This window comes from Hylaeus anthracinus, unplaced genomic scaffold (assembly GCF_026225885.1).
Source record: "Hylaeus anthracinus isolate JK02 unplaced genomic scaffold, UHH_iyHylAnth1.0_haploid 11989, whole genome shotgun sequence".
NCBI lineage: Eukaryota > Metazoa > Arthropoda > Insecta > Hymenoptera > Colletidae > Hylaeus > Hylaeus anthracinus.
In genome coordinates this window covers 5,804,947-5,830,599 of record NW_026534337.1, presented here as the reverse complement: position 1 = coordinate 5,830,599, position 25,653 = coordinate 5,804,947, and the positions used below count along the sequence as shown (strand labels likewise).

The window sequence follows — 25,653 nt, the reverse complement described above, 5'->3', positions numbered from 1 at the left end:
AAATCACGTTAAGTATTTTTCATTTTTCATTTTAATAGATTGCTTGTGTCATTCGTATGCTTTAACTTGTAACAACTACTTTGTAATCGTATATCACGCTATATTACAAATTCTTGACACCAACGCAGATGTCGACTATTTTGATAAGGACACAGTTACCCAGCGGTTAGAAATTATTTTAACAGATGTTGCTTTCCATAATAAACGGGATTGAGTGTAATGTAAACACGTTTAACTTATCTCGCATGACACCAACCCCGAATCCTTTCAACCCTCAGCAAGGAGCGATACGAAGCTATCCTTCGTCGCACAAAACACCGGGCACACGTTTCCTGGAACGCCACTCTATTATTCTCGATAAATTTATCACTTTATTGTTTCCAACATGAATCTACCAAGGGAGAAAATATTCATGACTAAGATTTAAGAAATTATAATGAAATAAAATGGTATCATGAAAATGAATGTATTCGACATAAATCAATTTTCTTATATATATTTTTTTTTTATTTCTGTCGTATCTAAAGTGACCAAAATTATTACCGAGTACAACATATCCAGTACTTGATTCTCCTCTACTGTGCAAGTATGTTATTAATTTTTGTCGTAGTTCTATTTTCTTAAAAAATAGATCGTTATTTTAGATTACTTGCATAATACACGAAAGGGAACCAAACTTTAAGGACGATGAACAAATTCACTGTTCAAATTAATATTTAAAATCAAATCAAACAAGAGCCTGTACTATAATATTATGTATATCGACCCTGGAACGACTTTCGAGATTTATACAGATCCTATCCATGCTTTGATTTAACTTTACTTCATTTTATCATAATACATTACAATTGTATCATTGTATATTCATTAATGTACAGAATAATGCATTGATTTCATATTTAAAAAAATCTGTTCATATGCTGTTTCTCTATTAACTCAAATAGCATGCTCAATCCATTTCGTTGCATAAACTCCGGACTCTTTGGAATCGTTTCGATGTAATCCCTCGATCGATTTACGAATGCCCATGGTTTCAACGGGCACACCTTCCTTCGGTAGAAGTCAATGAGGATCGAGTGCATTAACACTGTAACATTATAACGTTTCTAAGGGAGACAGGGCCGGGCACATAAGCATTGTTAATGTAGACCAAAGGCTTTGATATCGCTATCTATCGGTTCCTAGAACAACGGAGGGCATGGTCCTGAGGTTTACCACAAAAGCACGAACAAACGTGGTGCACGCTTTCGGTCTCTTATGCTTCCACAAATTGTCCGCGATAACAAACCGGAACGACGTGACCGTACAGACTTCAATGGCTCACCTTCCCTCCCTCGCCGCTGGAACAACTATTTTTGCACGGTGGAACGATTGCACATTCGAAGGTCGTTCCGACGAGCAATATTTTATGAAAGAAATATGCCGATCGGGGTCAAAATGAAATATTCCAGGCATTTCATAATTTTAGTTTATGTACGGCGTGGAACTTCAGTTAGAGTTACATAAAAATTGTTACATTTTATGGGTGAAGTTTTGCTTGCGATTCTTTATTGTTAAATGTAATTATTGCTTAGCTTTTCCATTTTTCAATTACATTTAGATTTGTTATTTTCAAAATCAGTGCAGTGTTTAGTGTAAATATGAGATGGACACGGAACCTTCAAAATCATGAAGTGAAGCGATGGAGTGAATTCTCAGAATTCAATTCTGTATAATTTAATATCGCGAATTCATCTGATGAATTTAATTATTTTAACTAGTTTGTATAATATGTAAACTTTCAGGATATTAGATAGCTCGTTTGAATGACCAATTCCGTAATTGTACGAAGCAATGTAAAATGATATGTGTAGCAAAATGATACGTACCCAGCCTTGCAATTGAATGAAGTCGTCCAAACTTTGAAGCATTTGTTAATTTTGTTATCAACCTACAGGAATTGTAATATCGTTTTCCAATAGTAACGTTTGATATCCCCGCCGTGTTCACGGAATACGAATCGCAGGTATAGTACACCGCCTTTGGTCAGATGCAACAGTAGTCATGAACACACATGAACACAGCATGTGTCTGGAATTTCCAATCTATTCCCTCAGTATATATTTTAGTATATATTCTAAAACATAAAACAAACTTTGCAATTAAATATTTTATTCAAGTTTTATATTGAACGTGACAACGAGCGTATTTATGTTAAAAATGAAAGTTATTGTTGTCTTTGAAATGAGAATATCAATTTTACATGCGGATTAGCTGAATATAAAAATAAAAAAATAGAAAGAAGTATAAATATAAGGTAATTGAAAATGAAAACGTGAAACAAATTGTAGCAAATAAAGCTTAATAATAAATAGTGTATAACTGAAGAGATGGACGATTTTCTTTAATTTATTCTTTATTAGATAAGATAGAGGTAAAGTCTATTTAACTTTTTTATGTAAAATTTAATCCTTAGGATTCATTTAAAACATTTATTAATATTTCTACAAATAAGAAATATATGCATACATACAATGTATGATCATAATTATAAGGTAATTGAAAATGGAAACAATCAAATTTTAAAGAAAAACAAGTGCTCGAGCGTTATCAAGGCACGAAGGTGTGGCATCAACTCGCATCCATTTTTCATTAATTTTTTCCTAAAGTACGAATAATTATCTTCAAAATAAAAAAAAAATGTCTCGATACAATGAAAATCGACGAACTTATGCGCACTTGAAAAATGACGAAATTTTGATGAATTATTTTGTTGGGTAAATAAGGTACGATCAACGATCAAGTGATCTTCAAGCGCATTATTCGTGAAATAATTTTCTCCATATTTTCCTTCGGTGCAATATCTGTTTCGTCCTTTAATGGTCGAAAAATAAAAATGCGAGATATTAATCGAGCGTAGATTTAAAACGATTCGAGTCGTTCCGCTTTCATTGCTCCCAGCGGCTGTGTAAGATGATGTGGTATAGGTGGTATAACGTTTAGGGAAGGGGAGAGGCGGTTATCGCAGCGCAAACCTGAGATAAGGAAAGTAAACAGAAACGCGCATCGTACGGTCCCTATGCCCACAGCGTACCAACCGGACTTCCTTCTGATTATGGTTACCAATATTTAAGTCCGTAACGTGATTACCGCGTTCCCCGTGTCAACGTTCTTTTTCCGTTCTTTTTCTCTCCTTCACCTTACGAGATACCAATTTTTTCGTTGCTGTTTCAACACGATCGCCGAGTTCCAAGAATTTTTCAAACACCGTCCAACTGTCAAAAGCAGTTTGGAGTGCTTTTAATTGATGCTTACCAGAGCTCCGAAACTTTATGGCCTCGTTAGCATAGCGAATTTATCCGCGAGGGAATTTTTTAATTAACCAATCAGAATCAGTGCACGAGAGAACACGGTTAACTCCGATTTCTGTTCGCTCCGATTGCTTACACCACTGTTTTTCATGGAGTAGAGGTGACTTGTAATCCAAGAGGGGGCAAAGAAAAAATGCCACTTTGCAATATATAGATAACTTTAACAACTGTTTTTGTTAAAGCGTATTGAAGTGAAACGTGTCATGTTTTATGCGAAAAAGCATATTTGTCCTTAATATAAAACTTGCATTTATCATTTTAAATGGCTTGATTTTCGTTTAGATGTAATAATAATAAATGTGTGGAGAATGAAAGTTAAGAAATAAATATTCAAAATAATAGTAAACAAAATAAACATATTTAATAATTGTAATGATCAAAATTCATATAACTTTTTAATTCAATTAATTGATCCCCAAATCATTTAAAGTATGCTAAGAATTCTTGTATACTCTTTCCTTAGTCATTATGTAATATTTTATTGTATTTTATATTCTTTATACAAATTATGATATCGATGAACTTCAAAAATGTGATTGAAAAGATTCATATATGTTTGATTTGACGAAAAATATTAAATTAATTGGAAAATTTACTCTGCTTTTCTTTATAAACATTATGCTACGAATCCACATTTGATTAATTTTTGTTTTCCCCCCATTTCCAAAATCCAGAACTGACAAAGTTAATATAGAAATATACCTATTGTTCCTGTATCACTTAAATTTCTTCAGGAACCAATTGCTTTGTATAATGTATATAGGTTAAAATTGTAACTAATATTGACCTACATCTATCAGCCTTGAAGTGATGTTGATATATTGAGTCATCACAAAAAATATACTCATGTCTATTTATTTAAAATTTTAGTACATAATTCACTTCGTACTGCAGTACTTAAGGTAATTAAAAAGTAAACACACATATATTTATGAGTATCCTTTAGTTGATAATATACACCCCTTATCTCTCTGAATAAATGCAGCTACACTTTAATTCAAAAGAATCGTAAAAATGTGTCGCTTGAATTTTAATGAATTTTTTTTTATCACATTATTTACATTATATGTATTTTTCATTACCTAGTGACGAGCATTTCGAAGACTAAATCTGTAAAAAAATTGTATTCTTCAAAATCAATGAAAGCAACTTAATTGTGGTTTAATTAATAATATTTTCTATTTTAATTCCACGTTGTTGTGTTTTATAAACTTGTCCATAGTTAGATATTTATATTTAATATTTTTATAGCAAATAAAGAAATTTTTGTTGATAAATTAAAACGAAAATACGGTTGCAGTACACATAGAAAATATAATATGGTAAATTCAAATGACATCTCTGGATGAGAATGTACGACGTGATTCTGATTGGCCCCTATTTTCTACTTGACCAATTTACGAGAATCTTTCTGAATGTTTTTAACGAATGTACGATGTATTATTCATTCGTTTCGCGAAAAATGTATTATTCATTCTTTAAAACGAGACTAGATGGTTGTCTAACATATAATACACAAGTAAGGAATTAATTAAATGAAAACCATCCCTAATATTGATGAAAGTGAACCACTCTAGAAGACCCGTACTTGGAACCACTCTACTAGAACTCTAAAAGCAAGTTTAGAGTACAGAAATGTATGCACGAAACCAATAATCTTGAAAACAATATTATATTCTTTGAAATTTATATCACATGCAAAGAATTAATGAAACGTATCATTAATAAATTCTTTTATTTTATTAGATCCTGTAATGTTTTTCAAGTCTACTAGAACAGGAAACTATGAATTAAACTACTTCATCTAATGTTATTAATATCAACACAAGAAGCTCTATTCGCAATAATTTTTAAAGCAATGTTATATTTTTCTGCAACTTATACCCGATGCAAACAATAAATGACACGTATCATCAATTGATTCTCTTATCTTTTTAGTTCTCTTTAATGTTTTTTAAAATTATCAGAGTAGACAAATATAAATTAAACTACTTCATTTAACGATATTAATTTTAACACAAGAAGTTCTATTACCAATAATTTTAAAAACAATATTATATATTTTAAAAGTTATATCAGATGCAAACAATGAATGACACGTATCATTAATAAATACCCTTATCATGTATAGATTTCACTCCTGCGGCGACAAAACTACGAGCTTCAAAAAACAGTCGTTGAACTCAACGAGAAGCCAAAGGATTCGGTAAGTAACGAGATATTTTATATCAATAGTATTCGATCAATAAAACAGATGTCACCGTCAACACAGAAGTAGTAATACCTAGAATAGATATCTATTTTTTATGCAAACTAAAATATCCGGTGCTCAAGCAGTGGCGGAAATTTATCTATGTTAGTGACTCACAATCGTCACTACCACGTTTTCGGCTCGGTTAGGAAAAGTGGCACACGATAAGACTGAATACTGCTCTCTAGCATAAGAAACGTTAATTAAGTATTCGACGTACATATGCGCGGTTAGAATAGTAGAAAAGGTTTTAATGAGTCAATTTTAGAAGTGACTGGTATACTGATAACGAATATTGTGCGAGACATTTTCTTCGTGATGAATTTTCTAGGACGAAAATATACTTTATTCCGCATAAACAGAGCTTGGTAAGATTCTATTTTATACGTGTAATCGATTTGTTTTAATTACAGTAGTGAATAAGTATGGGTAACATAATGTGTAAAAAAAGACATAGAAATTTAATGAGGTAATGATGAGTCAGGATCTTGTAATGATAATAATGTATGTATTTTGATTATGATATGTACCTAATTGCATTAATTTGTCATAATGAAATCTATTCTTTTTAACTACAAGTGGTTTAGTTTACGAATAATGGAATTAATTTCATTCTAATAGAGTTTGATTGATTAAATTCGAAGATAAATTTAAATATTTTATAATTATTATATCTAAAATAAGAAAAATGAAAAAAATAATCGCACCGAATTAAATTATAGATTTATGGAAATATCTTAGATTACACGTTAAATATACGCCCTCTAAAAATAATTTAAATACTATACCATCGTTCCAATAAATGTTTTCATAAAATTACAAGAAAACATTTTGTAACTGATACGTAAAGTCTCATGAAACATACGTGATGTTCTCTTAATAATTTTCATATATGATATTAATTTATTCTAGGTATAAAGTAAACGTTTATTCAAGGAACAGAAAATTTCTTGATTTTAAACGATCCGTAATTAATATTGCAACGATACTCAATAAAAAGAATGACGTATTCGCGAACCTTCCTCCCAGCGTAATTAACCGCTCGCAATTGGTTCAAATTCATACCCAACACAGTGCATATGCTGAGTAGCAGCTGATGATGCAGATACAAATCTGCTAAACACATTCGCCCTCCTTGCGTCTCCTTCGTGACGGTCTAACGTTTCCATAATGAATTGTTAGCAATATACAACTCTTAAAATCGCGCCAAGTGCGATCGCGCATATTGCTTTGTAAATACACCTCGCATTGCAAAATAAAATCCTGGTTTCTGAATTACTAAATCGTTACTTTAACAGTCGCGCAAATTTCTTTTGTGCACCCTTTACGATTACTATAATGCAATTTTTTGTTTAAATATAAATGAAATGATATTTCTACAATTTGAACTTAAAATTGACAGAATGCTGGTACTTTGCTAATTAGGTTACTTTATAATTTTCATTGGAAATGATTTTGTACTTTGATATAAGAATATAGAAAAATTCTTCATGACGAATGTCTTCAATGAATACTTATTTTGAACCGTAATTCTTATAAACCCTTTGCGAACGGGGTGATTCTTATTAACTCTTTGGGCGGCCGACACGGATCCCCAAAGGGTTAATATTTAAGCGAAAAGTAAATTTTACTGTTTATGTTATAAATGCTTAACTAAATGGGAATTATTCATTTTAATTTCATCTTGAAGATTTAAATTGTTATTACTATTATAAAATGCCACCGTTTAATTTATTTCTGTATTTGATAAACATTATTGCTAAGATCAACTGAACTAAGGCATCATCTTTCAAATATCTGGGAAGAATTAATAAAATCTCACCATTGCGTCTAAGAAGTTATACTTGTAACGCGCGGCATTCCACTTTTTATTTCTAAACATCTTATTACAAGTTCGCAGAAATTAGCTCGCTATTACTCGCGTCGAAGGATCGTTCGAACAATCTTTCCCCGCGAGTAATACCGATTACCAGGTCTGTGGAGGTTGCTGCGAGCGAAGACCCGAGAGAGATAGAAGGAAACAAAGTTCCTTCGATCTGCCTTTACATTCGCTTATTAGTAACTACGAAGAGAAGGAAATAGAAGGAAACAAAATTCCTTCGATCTCTATTTACATTCGAGCTTCTTATTAACTAAGTATGAAGAGAAGAAAATAGAAGGAAACAAAGTTCCTTCGATCTCTATTTACATTCGAGCTTAATACTAACAAGGAAAGCTTTTTAGGTGTCCGCCTCCGATTGTTTTGATTTTTGGATATGTTTTAAAGGACTGAAAAATAAGATATACGTATTTTTTTATTTTGATCCGTTTCCATATTTAGAGGGTAGAACGACCCCCTAAAACTTCTTGTTGAATTACTGATTGCGAATAGTTACTGACAATCATTTTGTTTCCATTTACATTCATATACAATAAAAGTTCCTTTTGTAAATACACACCACAGTTTCTTTACTTCATCTACAAATAATTTGTATACTATACGAACGTTAACATTAATATATGTGGATATATTTATAGATAACAGATACACCTATATAATATACTTAGATACGTAAGAGATATAAGTATACTATATAAACTGTACAAGTCGAATATATTCCATACCGTTAGTGTTGAAACTAAAAAACAAAATCTGCCCCTTTCGGGAAATCTGTCGTAATAGAGGATTACTTAATTTTCAACTGAACTTTAGTTGAAAACAACGGCTCCCCAGGTCGCGACACCTCTTTCCGAGTAACGTTTATTACTTCTCCCAGGGGCAGAGTTCTTCAAACTCTTTGGCCAACGAATAAAAAACACGACGCAACGGCGAGCCGATTTCACGTGGTTTTCACGCGACTGTTAGTCGCGTATGCGTTTCATTCCCGAGTTCACGGGGAATGAGGGTTCCCTGAACTTTATGGCGACCACGTATGCAGAAACAGCGGGCGCAACGCGTCGCGCATGCTTCGTAAAAGTAAAAAAAGAAATGCACCAACAATAAGCGCACCTTAAGGATTGGTTGCGGTTGCACGATCCATAAACCATGTGCCCTCGCTCGCCGCACAACTTTTACTCCGTTAACATTCGAAAGATGATAACTCATTGTTAGGTCATCGCAATAATAATCCACGATCGAGTGTCATTAAATTGCTTGCTGCGTCGCGTTATTAAGTTTCGAATGTGACGCTAGCGTTTATATACAAATAGCGACCGCAGCTTTTACGAAGAGCAGTTTTGCTACCCGTCACTGTTTTCGGAATCATTAACTGTTTCTTTTTCCTGTCCCGCGATACTGCAAGTTCAGCGACACGTGATCGTAAACGTTACTTCATCCGTTCAATATACCGTGCACGTTTCTTGTTATTTCATAATTATAGGAACACAAATTTAGCGGCACGTGATCTCAAGCGTTGTTATTTATTCAACCCATCGTGCTCGTTTCCTGTTATTCTATCATTATAGTTTAAATGGCTATTTATACTGATGGAAGCGAATATCGTAGATCTATCGGAAATTGCTCGAGGTACAATCCGCGATGAGAAGACAGCACTTGCGGTGTTTATGACAAGCTTTCATTTTATCGACGCCTCGACTTCTTGGATTGAATTGTTTTCAGAATCCATGAATAATAACGAATTTGCGTTAAATTTAAATGAAAGAGTTTTTACACGGTTTGATTGAAATACTTCAAGTGAAATCGTGGAATGAAAAGAATTTATTGGAATATAATGTAAACGAAAATGTTTTGATCGACGTAAAAATATAGTACACCTCTTGTACGCAAATATAAGATAATTTCAACGAGCCTCGTGCGAATCGGCGATATCCCGATAAAGGATATTGACGATAGAAATAGTTGTAAAGGATAATTCAATGTTGCACCGTGCGCCGTGATAGAAACTACGTTCACTAAGAATGCGAGATAAGCCGATAACCAGAGCCTCGCACTTTAGTTCATATCTTGGACCAACAAAGGATCGGTCCAATCTCCCGTCACCCGTCATCATGAGCGCTGTTCGAGGAGTCTTCCTTGCTTTTTCACTATGCTCAGCACTATGCTGGAACCTCGATTATCCGAACTATTAACCTAAAATCCTTAGGTTGTTGGAAATGAAATATATCTTATTTGTATCTTTGTTGTAAATTAACCTTATTAATCAAAATAAGCATAAACTGATTCAATGGAGCTATCAATGCACAAATGCGTTTATTTCATTTTTTGTATAAATGTCTGTTCATTTCTGGTCGCGATGAAGTCTTCATAACCAACGCAATGATTGTTCAATCTACATGTAAGAAGTACATCCGCTCTGCTACCCCTAAACATACTAATTGCTTAGAGATCACCTCCCCCCCCCTCACTTGTCGCAATGCAACTTTTGAGGCTTTCGTGCAATAATCGAGATTCACTACCTGTGGAACTATTAGTTTTCGTGCTCGCCGCACGCTGAAACGATCATGGTGCAGAGTCTTACCTTGACAGTATAATATAATATGTAACAACAGGTATCTTACGCACCAAGCTACAGTCTACGATACTAGTTTGAATGCAAATCGATATCAAATAGGAATGTGAAAATATCTTAAAGTTTCAGTAGTCTTCGGTCGAGCAATTGACACTGTTTTACACTCAAAATACAATATTCTTGGAATGTGTATCTGTTGAGAAATGCAAACAAAATTGATTTTATTTTAAATTTTACAATGTTGTAACTTAACACTGCTCCATATCCAAGGCTGTAACTTTAGCAATTATATACAGATTTCTTTCTCATAATTTAACAACATATTCTTGAACTGTGTACCTTTTGAGAAATGCAAACAAAATTAGCTTTATTTTACATTTAGAATGTTGAACTTAACACTGCTACATATCCAAGCCTGTAACTTTAGCCATTATAAAGATATCTTTCTCACAATTTTACAACATATTCTAGAACTGTGTACCTTTCGAGAAATGAAACAAAAAGCAATCAATTTGTAAACAAAATACTACAACACTGTGCTCCCTTCCGTGATTCGACTTTGACAACTCTTCCCTACCTAGAAAAATAAGCACGGTACACCAGCTGGTCCAACTATTTGTTCTCAGCACGGTACAAACTATTTCAACGAAACGATAGCAATCTTCCAACGAAGCTACCGCAAGAACGTACTCCAAGTTCTAGAATAACTGTTTCTTTAACTTACAAGTTTCGGCGTTTGTTCGAATTAAAACACGACTTACGTCCCGCTGCACGTAACACGTGTCCCTGGGGCACGGCTGATCAGAAGACATTGTGCTATTCACGAGGTACTGCACCGGATGTAGCCGGTGACCTCCGGCACCTCGGCTTTTAATAACTAATCAGGTGCTGGAACCTGGTGTCGTTTTCAACGGCGATCGTGGAAACGAACACCGGCAAGATAAAATTCGTCGCAATGACTCATCCCCTCGTCAACGATGGCTACCGCCTAAGTGCCGTCCTTTTTAACTTCGAGTCCTTGAAGTTGATCGCGGTTAATGCATCGAAAATTACCTAATGCGACGCTTATCGGCTGCCACTTGGAAATTATTCCCGTTTACTACGAGCAAATTGAGAACGTTAAATTTCGCATTTATATTCCGCGAAATTCCGTCCACTTGAATTTACGCTCTTGAATTTACCCCTGAGTTTATTTTGCAATTGTTCGATGCGAGGACCCTCTCGAATTTTATGTCGAGAGTCCATTCTGCGTGATGGGGTAATTTTCTCCCTGTTTGTTGTTCGTATGTCTTCTTTCATTTCAAACATTCGTCTAAAGTTTCGCTTTTGTTTTGAAACTGAGGCTTCAAGAAGTTGAGTGGTATGGATTTTATTTGTGTATACGAAGTTCGAAAAGCGATAGAAACTTTGGATGAAAAATGAAACTAAAGTTAAGGTTTGTTTCGATTCTTATTCGTTTTTCTTAATAGGTTTTTCATTTTTGCATATGTTTCTTTTTGTAAGTTGGAACAGTTGAGAAAGCCAAAGTGCTTAAATTTGTTTATGATAACCTTTACTTAAGTGCAGCCTAGGTAGCTAACCTTCAATGAGCCCACATAACTTTCACATCACATACTAATGTATCGATATTTTATCAAATAATTTTAGTTTTCTCCCAAGATTACGTATACGTTTTAATTATGAAATATAATGTCTCTGATAACCATTAACAATATTGATAACGGTCCGCAGCACCATCAACTTTAAATATCAAAGTAAATGCCTCACAAGTTGTCTGCGGAAAAAAAGTTTGACCCATAGAGGGCTAAGAGAATATACTGCGTATTTAAACAAAATTTGAAAGACGCCAAATTTTATCCTTACAAATTACAAGGGTACGGCATTTATTTTTATTTTAAATACAATGATTTGAAGTCCTTGCTTACAAAGCACTTACGGAATTAAAATTGAGACACTATCTCCGAATTCAATTTATTGAGTAAAATATCCATCACGTATTTGTACATATTTATGTGTCCAAAATAAGAAATTGTTCTCAACATTTGACAAAGTTTCAGGTGTTACTATCTTATCAATAACGACAAAAGTATTACTCGAAACTTGTTTTAAACGTGTTTTTCTCAAAATATGTTTTTTTCAAAATGATCTAGTCATTATCAGAAAAACTATTTAGTGTCACTTTGATATTTGAATCGTGTGCAAATAACGTACCACTTTATCGCGTGAACTACAGCTAGCTTGATAACGTAACAGGTTTTCTTCCTTTCAACAATAAAATTTAAAACGTCAACTTTTACAAAATTGTGGATTTCATTATTCATTTTCCCCCAGCTTAATCCTATAATATTTATTGATACGTTCACCGCTATAATTTGTTGACCGTGATATTCTTAATAGCGAGTCACGCTCGCGGAGACTAAATATTAACTCAATAAGTGCACGTTAATTGCCACTTCATAATGCCATTTAAACTTACACTTAACGGATACGCGTTTTCAAACGCGGTTGAATAAATATAAACCTCGTCCCACAATGCCTTTGAAAAATAGAACTATGAAGTAACCAGTCGTGGAAAGTGCTATGGTGTTCGATGGAAAGCAAGATTGTTGTTTTTACTAAGTCAGCGATTTGGATGAAAGATTCAGAATTTCACATAAACTTTTATCATTGAATCTATTGATTTCCGTACGTAAAGTGAAACAGTAAAATAAATCATCACACATTATATACAAAAGTGACTAAAACATTGGGATGCGTTCCTTTAATCAGGTACAATTCATTCGAATGAACTAAACTTTTCGAATCGAACTTATCGATTTCATTTAACTGGCGCGTGCAATTATTACTCTTCGATTTTCGTCGATAACACATCGAAACACGATAGGACGAGTATCAGGGGTGATTAGGGATAGGGGTGATAGTGTCTATGACTACCACCCGCGAATGGCTATAAATGTAGGTCGATCGAGCTTTCACTCTGCTTACGTGGCTGGTGTCACCCTGGTCGTCTAACTAACAATTTCGTCGAAAGGTTAGTAAATAAATATTATTTCAATTTGTTGATGTTGAAGCTACTTCTTCGCTGGCATCGTTTCAATTAAGGTTCTAGTGTAAACGTCTAAAAAGAGAGACTTCTTTAAGAATTAAAAGAAGAAAAGCTATAAGTCGTATAATAATAAATGATTTTGTATTTAACAATACATGTTTTACAAGTGTAAAATCAATGTTCGCGTGTTATTTTATTGTTAGTATACGAAAATTACGTGTCTAGACGGTAAATTACATTTTCTTAATGTATATTTATGTACCTATCCTGTCTACCAGAATAAACAGTGTTGGTTAATAAATACATTTTGTGAACATTTTCTAATAAAAAAAAAAACGTTCTTCTGCAATATTTTAAACAAGTATATGTCAGTGTCAAATTTTCATTGTTTTTCAATCATTCTAGTAGACACCATAGCCACATAAATAGACATTAAGACAAATTTGTTTTTTGTTTCTTTCATAACGTAGTTACCATCTCCATATGTAATTTTCGCAGCGTTACTTTCCCATCCAGTTTCCTCAGAATATTAACAATAAAATGACCCCACAACAAATTTGTTTTCTTTTAAGGCATGTAGGATTCTCAAATATAAATTCATTTATTATTGTACGACATAAATTTGTCCTTTTTTTAATTTCCAAAGAAACCTGTCTTTTTAGACGTTTATAGTAAAATGTATTCTTTAATTCACTGCTGAGAACAACTATAGCACTACCCATATTTTTAAACGTTTCAGTGTTTTTTAACCCTTAGACTGCCGGACGATTTTTGCTGGAAATTTTAAGAGGCGTCGAAGTGTAAATTTTAACGAAATATCATTGTATAGAGAATGATAACTTTCTTATATTCACAGTTTAGTTTCAAAAATAAAAATGAAGAAACCTAAAAGACCTTTTTCCTGAGATCTCGTAGTGGTCTGATCCTGTTGGTGTTGTCTTAAAGAAAAAACAACAACAGTAGAACAATCGAATTTTAAAAAAAATATCACCTCATAGAGAAAGACAAAACGAAACTTTTTTGTATATATAGTTTATTCATACGACGTTTAGTTTTAGAGATAAAAATCGAAAACTTAGAAGACCTTATTCCTGAAATTCAATTTTTGCAACGACCTTCTAACTTTTCAATTTTTATTTCCGAAACTAAGCTTCCTATGAACAAACTATAAATATAACAAAGTTTCGTCTTATCATTCCGTATAAGCTGTATTTTCTAAAAATTGATTTCATGAATATAAACATTTTTCTAAGCCCATTTCTCGATGGCGCATATATACGCCCTTCGTAGTTAAAGGGTTAATCAATATAAAATAAAATCAATTGTATGAGATGAAACGCAACTTCAGAGAGATTAATAAAAAACGTATTCCTTCAGTTCATATGATTTCTGTTCATTCCTGCTCAAAACGTCAAATCGTTAAAAAAAAATGATGCTATAGTTATAATCCACAGTGTACCTTTCGATCAACGAGGCTCATAATATTTGAAATTTTAGTCCTCTTCCGTCAGAATGAAAGATTCCTCGTAGGTGGGCTCGAGTTCACGAATAAGTAGGGTAGTGGGGTGAAGGGGTAAGGTAAGGAAGAACCAGAAGGGGACGATCCTGCGATTACCATAATGTCACCGGTAATGTGCCTTTTCCACTCTGGTTTCCTTCAGCTGCGCCCGCAGGGCGCATTCGCATGGGGGCCGATAAAAATGTTCTCTCGTTAACAGCGACGCGTTGTACATTCGTACGGAAACATGTCCCAACGGAAAAGGCGGCAGCTAGCCTAATTACATTATTCATGACCGTGTCTGCGGTGTTCCTCGTCCGAATTGTGTATTTTGTTCGAGGAGACGTCGTTCCAAGTGAATCTGTACCGGTTCCGGAAATTTTCGTTTCTAAATAGTACTAGTGGAAGTAATCAAAGACAACGAATGAAAAGGAAAGTGTGGATTAGGTCCCTTAATTGCAACATGCAACGAATTTAACACGTTCTTGACAGAGGAGATAGATTTAGTAACCACCACACGTTTCAGAGCCCTTGGTTAAAACCTTTAAACGCTACTTAATTACATCGCTAAAATTTAGTTGAAAATTTTCTCCCCAAGATAGTCTTCTATCAGTACTAGAGAAATCTCTGTATCTTTTGAGCAATAAAAGTACACATGATTACAATTGACACGTTGACTGCCAGACTAACGACTCGTAAAACTCGTGAAAATTTCTTCAAGATAAAATTTCGTCCCTAAACTGTTACAGATTAAATAATTTAACATTTGTTGCAATATTTAATTTTGTAACCTATATACTTCGCAAATTCTACCCAAAATTATTTTCATCAGCATCCTACTTTTGGAATTAATTTCTTTAGTTCCTTACTGATAAGTCCTGGCACCCATTCTTGGGTGACGTGGCGACCAACGGGTTAAACGTGCAAGAGGATGTCATTTAAGTGTCCACCACTAAGCTAACATGTAGTTTGTCATTTAAAACCAAAACCCTGAAATTCCTTTTGGAAGACCCTTTAGTTTCGTTTTGGTAATTTCTTATTGAAGTCGATTGAAATTAATCCTCTAAATTAGATTGATTTTAGTCATTTGTTTGAAGAACATCATTAGCGAATGAAAACAATCTATTATTGTATTTGAATAAATATTCAGTAACTGTATCTGCCATTACTAGAATTTTTTAAGAGAACTTCGAGGGGCTATTCTGACACGGACATTTTATGCGTTACAACCCAATAGGACGCAGCGTTCCAGCGGGTTATTGCCTATGCGTGGCTCCGTGATCGTCATACACAGAAGTTCACGTAATAAGGATGTTCGATTGTTGTAATAAAATTGGTGTTGAAATCGATTTTAACACATTAACCATCAGTTTGTTTAGAAACGGGTTTCAACTTACAAAAGGATTTTCTATATTAGTATATATTAATCTGGGCTAACATTAATTTTTATATACTGTTACTGGGTATATCAAGGGCCGTATCTGTTTCCTCAAACTCAATGTTGTAAATACACAACCAACAATACAATTAATAGGTTCCAGTATGTAGACACTAGAATTAAACAGCCTATAAATAGATGCCTGGTAAATAGTGTTGAATTAAAGTGAAAAAAATTGTTTTGCAAAAGAATCGATTCCTACAAAAACGATGCGAAAAATCGTTTTTCTTAATTAGAAATTATACCTCATACGTATTTTGAAATCTGAATTCCATGTTCACTCTAAAAACGTTACAGAGAAAAACAATTAACCAAAAATGAAGTAATGGATTAATCATTGTTTACTAGTTATTTATTCGATGGTACTGAGTTTAAAAATAATCAATTTTGCATGTTTACGATTATCGGTTACAGTACTACCGTTATTGAAAACAAATTTTACATTGGTGTGTACATTCTCCTATAATTGCGACTATCGGGCCAATAATATTTATTCAATTTCGTATCCAACGAGAAAAACAAAATATTTGCTTTTACCGCGAAAATAGAAATAAAATTCGCTTGAGATTCAATACAAAACACGCACTTCATGGGATGCTGGACGTATCCAGGATCGATTCTTGTTATAATCGGACATACAAGGGTTATAGACAAGTAATATGATCACGTACAATTAGGACTGTCTGCTTCCAACTAATCATAGGGGTGTTCTGTGGCGATTTGGACGGCCATATCGCGGTATTCAGCTGGGTCCATCATTAACCCTGAATGGTCGTATTACTGTCAGCCAGCATTCGGACATTCTACATGACGAGGTTTAGGTTATGATTCGCAAATTGTTTCCCAGGAACGATGCCATTTTTCAAGTTAGCAATACACAATGTTCATTCTTGGCGTACAGAGCATCAAGATAAAGTTAAATATCATGATAAGGGCACTTTTGGAGAACTGAGTGAGGAGAGATTCCCTCTTTCTCCTCTAAAGAATTTGAAGAAACTAAATAACACTTTACTGGAAAATATTTATATATTGCACGAATCCATCACAATAAAGTTTAACTTGTTTCTTTACAAGTTTTATTGTACAATTAACTCGATGTAGAGTCGACTTTGATAAACTTTATGTTTTCGTTAAGGAAATCTTTTAAATATTCGAAGAGGATTACACAACTTCTTTAATGAATTGTTTACTATTTACCATGAGTCCTGGTGTAATGCATCACCTACCGATAATAGAAAATATAGTAATAACAGATAAAATAGAATGTCACTACAAAATAGAATATGAAAATGTATATGAAAAATGAAAATGGGTGGTTCGTAATAAGAATTTTTAAATTATTTAGGGTACACGTGCATTTTCTCAATAAGCATGTATGCTGTACACATATAAAAAATTTATATAATTTTATCTGGAGTGATGATTTCGCTACAGGACAATTTGTAACTCACGCATATAAAAAAATATACTATTTTTTACAAAGACTCGTAACTCTACGTTTAAAAATAAATGTAACTCTCTATGGGCCCGTGTAACTTTCAGATTTCATGCTAATATATCAACATTTAATCAAATAATTTTAGTTTCTTCACAATCATATAATGTCTTTGATTTGAATTTGAATATTTTTCTGTACAAAATTTGCAAGGCATTTACTTTGGTCAATTGAGATTAATACTCTTGCTAATCGTCATTAATATAAAGTAAACGCCTTGCAAATTTTCTACAGAACAAAAATTCGACCATAGAGGGTTAATTATAAATCCGATATGAAAATGCAAGTATAAATAAAGTAAACCGCTCCTTTTAGAGATCTAGCTGTCTAAATAGAACTAATGTCCGGATATTCGAGTAGTTCCAGTCCTACTTGCCACACACATCGACACGCAAATATTGAAAACTGGAAACTAAGGACCATCGCAGTCCTCTCCTGTCTGCGTCACAAATTCCATGGACCATCTCTCGGATGCACTTGCGTTTATCATCGGTAACCCGGCCGAATGCATTAACGCATCGCTATCCGTGCATGCGCATCCATCGTTCGAAAACGGAGTTACCCGAGACAGCCCGTGCGACTGCTCCAAGTTTGCCAGAGCGCACACGTGTCCCCGCGGTGTGACTGTGCGTTTTGTACCTGCGTTTCCTCTCCTTCTTGCAGTGTGCACTTTTCGTTTACACACGACCGCCTGTGAGCACCTCTCCGCCCGGTGTTCCTGCCACCAGAGCAGACCTACGCTCGCACACCGGCACAGGTAATCTACCTACTTATAGAATATCTACGCGGGACACCGTGCATACGTATCTTTGATATCTGCGTTCGTTCGTTCGTTCGTTGCGAGCCGTTTGTGTGTCAGCGGTAGAACGTGTGGTCTCTTGGTGCGTGCGTGTGCCCTCCTCCTCCTCGAGGAGGGTTGCTAGGTGGTAGGAGGTGGAGTAGCCGCGAACGCACAGTCGCTTCTCGACGGTCGGACGGTGAACGTGGTCCACGGGTGGTGTCCAGCACGCGCACGACCGTCAGTTCCTTCTAGGCTAGCGGTGCAACCATCGCAGGGTGTTCCACCTCTCTCAGGATTCGTGTGTTTTCTCGGCAAGCCACCTCAAAAAGAACACGGACCAGCCGATAGGAACGAAATACCACCCTTCCAAGTAAGAGAATCTAGTTTTTCATTATCCTTAGATGTCCTTGGGTCGGGTCTTGGCTCTGGGTCACCACTGTTGGGTTGGATTGTATCGTTGAAGGGGACATTAGAGTTGAGTTATCACGCAATCGTAAGATTGGAAAGATAGTGTTTCGAGTAAAATATTTAGGTTTTCAATGTCGATTGGTGGTCTGGGGGTCGGGAGAACCCTGGTGTTTGAGTGATTTCTCTAAAAACTATCAAACGGTTGTTTTACTCGAACTTGGACTGAAAGAGGATATGAGAGTCGAGCTATCGCGCGATCGGACGATAGAAAGGATATCATTGGGAGTCCCAGTAGAATATTTAGGTTTTCAACGTCCATAGATCGTAAATAGAAAGATTCCTGATGCTCGAGTCCTTTTTTAAAAATCACCAAGTGAGTGTTTGACCCGAATTTTAATGTTAAAGGATGCCTTAGAGTTACAATATAACGCGATTGTGTAACGGAAAGGATAGAATCAGTAGTTTAAGTAGAAAATCTAGGCTTCCAATGTCGATAGATGTTCTCCAGCCGAAGAGTCCTCTCGAGTTATTTCTTAGAGACGACCATGGGGTCCTTTGAATCCAATTTCCATTTTATCAAAGGAGACATTAGAGGTAGAATAGGACGCGATCGTTAGACTAAAATAATACAACTGGTTAAATAAGAAGCATCTAGTTACGTCCTCAACTATTGTTACTCGTGAAAATCTGATAACCTCAGCTTTTGCATTCCTCAATCTTTTGAGGTAACCTGAGTTCAAATATGCAGAAAAACTGATTCCGAAATTCCGTTTGTATGAATGTGTGTCTATGTATGTTGGAGTGATTTATCAAACAGCGATAATATCTAGTATAGTTATCACTATATGTATATAGAAAGTGATGCAATTAAGTTTTGGAGAAAATCTTGTGTGTATGAATGTGTGTATACATGTATGTATGCTAGGCTTTGCTTTGCTTTGTGTCTCAGAACTGGTTCATCAAGGTGACAAAATTTAGTATAATGACTTCCATACAATGTGGGTCATTAATGCCATTAAATTTTACAAAAAAAATTGTGTATGTTATTGATGTGCGCATATTGATCTCTATTTTGTTTCATACCTCAAAAGTAATTTATCAGACAACGATGAAATTTAGCATAATGACATTTCTATACACGAAGCATGGATGCTATTTAATTTTTCCACAAACTCTATATCCATGTATATCTTATGTAAGTATGTACACCGTTCCTCGGTTTGCTTTTATATCTCAGAACCATTTCACGAGGCAGTCATAAAATACGACGACTTCTACGTACGAAACTCCGATGTTATTAAATTTTTGAAAAAACGTCGCCAATTTTTTCCTCGATATCGACAGACATGTCCTCCGACTAATCTCTCGGTTCTAGGTAGAGATCCTTTTTCTGAAACCACTTTGCGGCTGTTTGCGCTTTTCCGCGTCAAAGAGAATATCCGTAGTTAAAATACGACACGATCATTCGACGAAAGGTATTTCAAGTCGTGACGCATCTATTTGACAGAGGATTTACACCTAATGCGTGGATTTAGAGCGCTGGCCCGCGTTGATCGTACGTGCACGCACGTAGCAAACGGAGATATCCGATAGGGCGATACTGTTTGTGCCGATCGGAGAACGAATCGAAACACATCGCCGATTATCGCGACGTTATATTTGCAACGTTCGACGAGTTTCGAATTGCAATGTCGTTGATACCGTGACGTTTAATAGCGAGCAAGCGCGACACGCCAGAGATGTTGCAGGAACGCTCGGTATATTAAGTTTCTTCGAGCACAATGTCTCGAAGACAATGTTCATAGCACGCGAGGAGCGGTAATAAATTTTCCAATTTGAGACTCGAGGAAGGTTTGGAGGCAGCCGTACGTGCAGCGATGTTAATAATTATTCCGCCGCTCCTCGAAACTAAGTTATCCCGATAATATAAATTAACTGGATAGGGAACTTCGTCCTGGCCCGTGGGGGCAGCGCAACAAGTTCCCAGCGGAACATCATTTAACTTCGCGCCCTTTAAATCGAGAAATAACAGATTAGGTAAACGTATACATCTTCGAGTATTTAACTATTAGAACTTCTGACTGAATGTAAATCTAGGAAAATGCAGATCTATTAGTTTAAAACGTGTATAAACATATATTGGGATGATTATAAATTCGTGAATGGAATTGAAGCAAATTCGCAATAGGTATACGAAACTGTTCCTATTATCGACACATTCTTTGACATTTTGACAACGTCGTGTTGAATAATGGTATGGAAATTGTGAATATTAGTTTCTGCCTAAATTATGATATTGGAAGATAGAACGTTTTATGGGATATAAACGGTATCTTTTGTATGAAAATAATAGTTTATTTTATGGATAAATTCTCATGGTCATCGAGTCATTGTAATATCAATGTGTAAATTGTTCGAGGGTATAATAAGAACATCATTATGTTCATTTCTTATCTAAACTTTTGACATTTATTACTAAAAATAGAAAATATAGTGCTTTCATAAAAAATTCCAAATGTCAATGACTGGGTTACTGTCGAAACTAGGTATAGTTACTCTGTTACATTTAAAAATTAATGAAGCAATTAATTTACCAAATTAACAGTAGCATTCATTCTAAACTGGTGATAACTTCTTGAAATTAATGATAAACTAGTTTTTGACAGTAAACTGACGGACTTCTATAAATGAACTATCGTTAAATTAATTTTGGGTGACAGGAAAATGTCACGGCCACTGATTGGATGATTAATTACGCGTTTCCCTTGAACATTTATTTAGAAATGCCCACAAGAATATTTACGAACTAACCTAGCCCAAATGACTGACCTTGGAGAAATCGAAATTTCTTTGAGAGAATTGAGAACTCTAAAAAATATGTCATTGTGCAGCTGAGAAGAATGCCTCTGAAAAATAAAATAGCCATAAATGCAATAATCATTGAATACAAAACATGTTTACCTTTTATTCGTTATTTGAAAATTTTGTTGAAAGAAAAAATTTGTCTATATCGTGGGATACGATATCATTTTATACTTCAAATATTAATTTTTATTGACCACAAAACATGTTTACCTTTTATTCGTTACATGAAATTTATATTAAAAGAAAAGAATTGCCTACATCATTCAACATAAAATACAATTTCATTTTATACTTCATATTGCAATTTCCATCGAACACAAGACATATTTACTTTCTACTCATTACTCGAACTCTGTGTCCAAACAAGAAATTTGTCAACGTCGTTCAACGTGAAAGATAATTTTATATTTCACATTGCAATTTTCATAAAACGGTTCAGAATACGTTTTATTTATTCGATGTCCCAAATTTGTATCCGCATAAGACACCAGTATATGTTGGAGACACGGTCGTCAGAGCTTCCAAGAAAAAAAGAGTTCTTCGTGGGACGAGAACCACGACTGAAAGGACACGATGCCAAGCGACGGAATTATTTACACGAATGCAAATCGTCCCCTGTCCCCGACGGCGACGTCTTTCACTGTGCTCGCTGTTGGTCTCGAACGAGCGACATTCTGAAAATGGCTTTCGCAGACGATTCGCAGGCCATTTGTCGCGTTAGTCGATGGTCCTCAACAGCAACGGCACCGCGCTACGCAATCCTCGCGCACGCAACGTTGCGCCGCTCAAACATTACGGGGTTAACATTCGCAGTGTACACATAACCCCGCGAAATGATTTTTCGTAAACACGTTTCGAAATGCGAACGTTTGCCATGGAAAAACAGAAAGATTTCCTGCAAACACTTGCATACGCGTAATGAGGTCTGGGAAAACCTTCGTTTCGTGAGTCCGTCAACCCTTTCAACCCGACTTTTTTTCAGTTTGTATTTTATTCGTTTCTCGTTTGGAAATTAATTGCATTAAACTAAAATTGATTATATGAGCCGCCGGTAAAATTCACCGATTTACAAAAATATTCACATTTATTCCCAAAAACGATTTTTAATCAAAATGTTGACCTTATCTAAATTGTTATTTTCTCGTGGTGACATTATGGGTGAACTTGAACTAACATGACGGCACGAGGCATTTAGTTTATAAGTTATTTAAAATATTGCAACGAGGAAGTAATTACTACAATTGTAAATAAATATTCATGATTGAATGTTCCAATATCACGGCAACATCGCCGGGAAGCTGATAAATATCATGAGCTCAATGTCAGTCAAAATTTTAGTTTATATAAAGTAATTCGTCCCTAAAGAGATTAAAATAAAGAATGATCCAATGAAGATATTTTTATATTGGTAGAAATAATGAAATATACGTAATCGAGTTTGCTTCCTCTCTGTATTCGTATTTAACCTCCTAGAAGTAATTAATTAAAATTAATTAGTGCTTCTTGCGAATACCCTTCTCGATTCGAGAATCCGAAATAATTGTTTTATTCGGAAATGGACATTTATAGATGGACCCTTTGGTATATACAATTACGATATTGGGCTTTATTGTCACTTACGTCAATAGGTATTCACAAATTCCAGGAATCGAGGATAGAGATCTACTGAAATAGAACTGTAGTCTCACGAATGAAGGATTGTCAAATTGGATATTGTTGTCTTGGGATGGATGTACTCGTACCTAAAAATATACAATATTATATCATATAGCTATATAGATCAGTTGGAAACATTTTCTAAATTATTTGTTTCATAAAGCGTGTTAAATGTTTGTTAAATAAATAAAACAAAACTGCTAATCTAAACAACAAAAGCAAAGGATTAATCTGTTGGTACCAAACCATGTGTAAATATTTTATGCAGTCAAATTTTTAAATATTGATGAATAGTAGCAGGGCGAACTAGGAAAATAAAAAAGAATCTCGTGTAATTAAAATTAAAAATTTAATAGTTAAAGTATGAAGTATTTTGTATTTAAATACACAAAAGTATTGAAATTAACGAAACACGTTTAATTAAAATTGCGGTGTAAGTAAATGAATTGTGGTATAATTAGATTGCGAAAGATTAATTCTTAGGAAATTGACTACTTAACATTTATACCGGCTATCTCCTTTTATTTATTTACTTAACGTGTTACATAATTTATTAACAATGTGAAAAAGTTGATCTTTATTTGTGTTCTAACAGTATCCTCATCCTATTTAAGGCAAAAGCTGCAATTTTATACTACTGCATGCGCGCAAATTATTTATAATGATTCAATGGGACCTTTCGTCTTGCATGCGAGATTAACGAGAAAATATTATTGGAATTTTTTCGAAGGCACATGCAAGTCTGATAGATAGAATGAAAATGAGAAATGGAAGTAGATGAATGAAATTTTTAAAAATTCTTAAAAATTTCTCAATACATCTAAATTTCAACATAATTCGAGAGGTTCCTTTAACAAGATATCTAATTTTGCGTGGAATTAACTCACGTATAATAGTAATCGAGAATTACTGCATCGAGCAAATATTATCCAAAGAAACCAAGCAGTCGAGTACATAGAAAAAAAGTAACGCGCATTTGTTGTACGATAAAATGCAGCCACGTTATTGGCAGATAATAAACGAAGGACGAATTTACCTACGATTACTTAGCAAACGCGTGGAACGATTAGCCGCGTTGTTAACTCACAACGTTCGTTAACGTCATTTTCGTTTTAAAAGTCAACGCAGCCGCGTGATAAAATTCGTGCGGCCGCCTTATCTGACCATAGTAATGCAAGCGTGCGCCGATAAGTCGAAATTTTTGCATTCTTTGTTGCACTGCAGACTTTCCGCTTTCGAGATTCGAAATATCGTACGGTCGATTGAAATTCTAATGAAGTCGAGAACGTTCCTCGTAATCGCTCGAACCATTAAATGACAATGGCAGCGTCGAGTCGTTTAAAATGGCTGTAAGGTTGGAGAGCAGTGAAAACAAAAATTCGAAGCAAATGTAACGTTCGTAACGTTTTGTAACGTAAAGGGATTTTCCAAAGAGTACTTTATGATATTGTTTAAAACAGTAGCGATGTAGAGTATGTTCAATTTTTACAAAAATATTCGAACAATAAAAACGTAAAAGATGATGTTGTTTAAATGTCAACCACGGCTACGATGACAAGCCTACTTTGTTATAAAAAATGTATGTTCTGGAAAGTTTAACAAACGTATTTCTTGTAACATACTGTTTCAAAACTGTGGTCGATGTTGCGTATTACAATAATTATTCTTTTCAATTTTCTAAATTTAAATGTATTTTATTTACAAAAAAAAAAAAAACATTCAATAGTTCCTTAGATGCGACGAGTAAAATTTGATTCAAATAATAGATACTGAATAGAAACACTTGTAGAAATTTATGTATACTGCGTTTATTTCATCAGACGGTTACTCAGATAAGCTTCTATTCATTCAACGTGAAATTTCGTTTCGTTTTATAATTCCGAGTGTAATTTTTATCGAATAGATAACATCTTTCATTCGTTACTGGAAATGCATATCTCTGCTTTCGATCGTTAGATTAGGAACGTTAGCCAATTTGTCTAGAGTTTATATTGGCACGATGTTATTTTGATCGAAACGATACAGGCGGTTTTTTATCTTTTGACACTTGTGTAGCAGTTCTTGTTACCGTGCGCAATGAAAAGAGAATGGAAAATTCATAGTTGAACGAGGAAGTTGACGTAAATGCAATTGAGTCAGGATGTGGAGTTGATTTCTTGCATCTCTTTCTTGCATTAATTCAAAATAAGCTTACTCAGAGTGTGACTTTTAGAGCCATTGAAATCCTCTCATTACAATAATTGTCGAAATATACAGAAAAGAAGAATTGGTAAAAAAAAAAACATACTCATTAATTACTATACGCTTTTTAAATAATTTACACATTTAGATAATTCATACATTATCATAGTAGTAAGATTTCATACTTGTTTTATACAAAACCACATTATTATTACAGTCTTTTATGAGTCAATGTA

The 25,653-nt window shown here is 34.5% G+C and overlaps 1 protein-coding gene and 1 long non-coding RNA gene across 3 annotated transcripts in view; one reads left to right on the top strand and one right to left on the bottom strand.

The window, feature by feature from the left end:
* Positions 1–25,653, top strand: part of LOC128887990 (thyroid receptor-interacting protein 11-like) — an 82,311-nt gene that overhangs the window by 708 nt on the left and 55,950 nt on the right. Inside the window, exon 3 of one of the 2 annotated variants that reach the window (XM_054144540.1) lies at positions 5,482–5,556. In XM_054144540.1, the coding sequence (XP_054000515.1) occupies positions 5,482–5,556 (75 nt within the window). Of the gene's footprint in view, positions 1–5,481; positions 5,557–18,037; positions 18,678–25,653 lie in introns of those variants that run through there. The other variant, XM_054144541.1, reaches the window with a different exon arrangement.
* On the bottom strand, positions 45–11,084 carry LOC128888131 (uncharacterized). The gene is made up of 3 exons (XR_008460185.1): positions 10,811–11,084; positions 1,869–2,116; positions 45–1,087 (listed from the first exon to the last, which is right to left on the bottom strand). It is a non-coding gene; the product is annotated as an uncharacterized LOC128888131 (long non-coding RNA).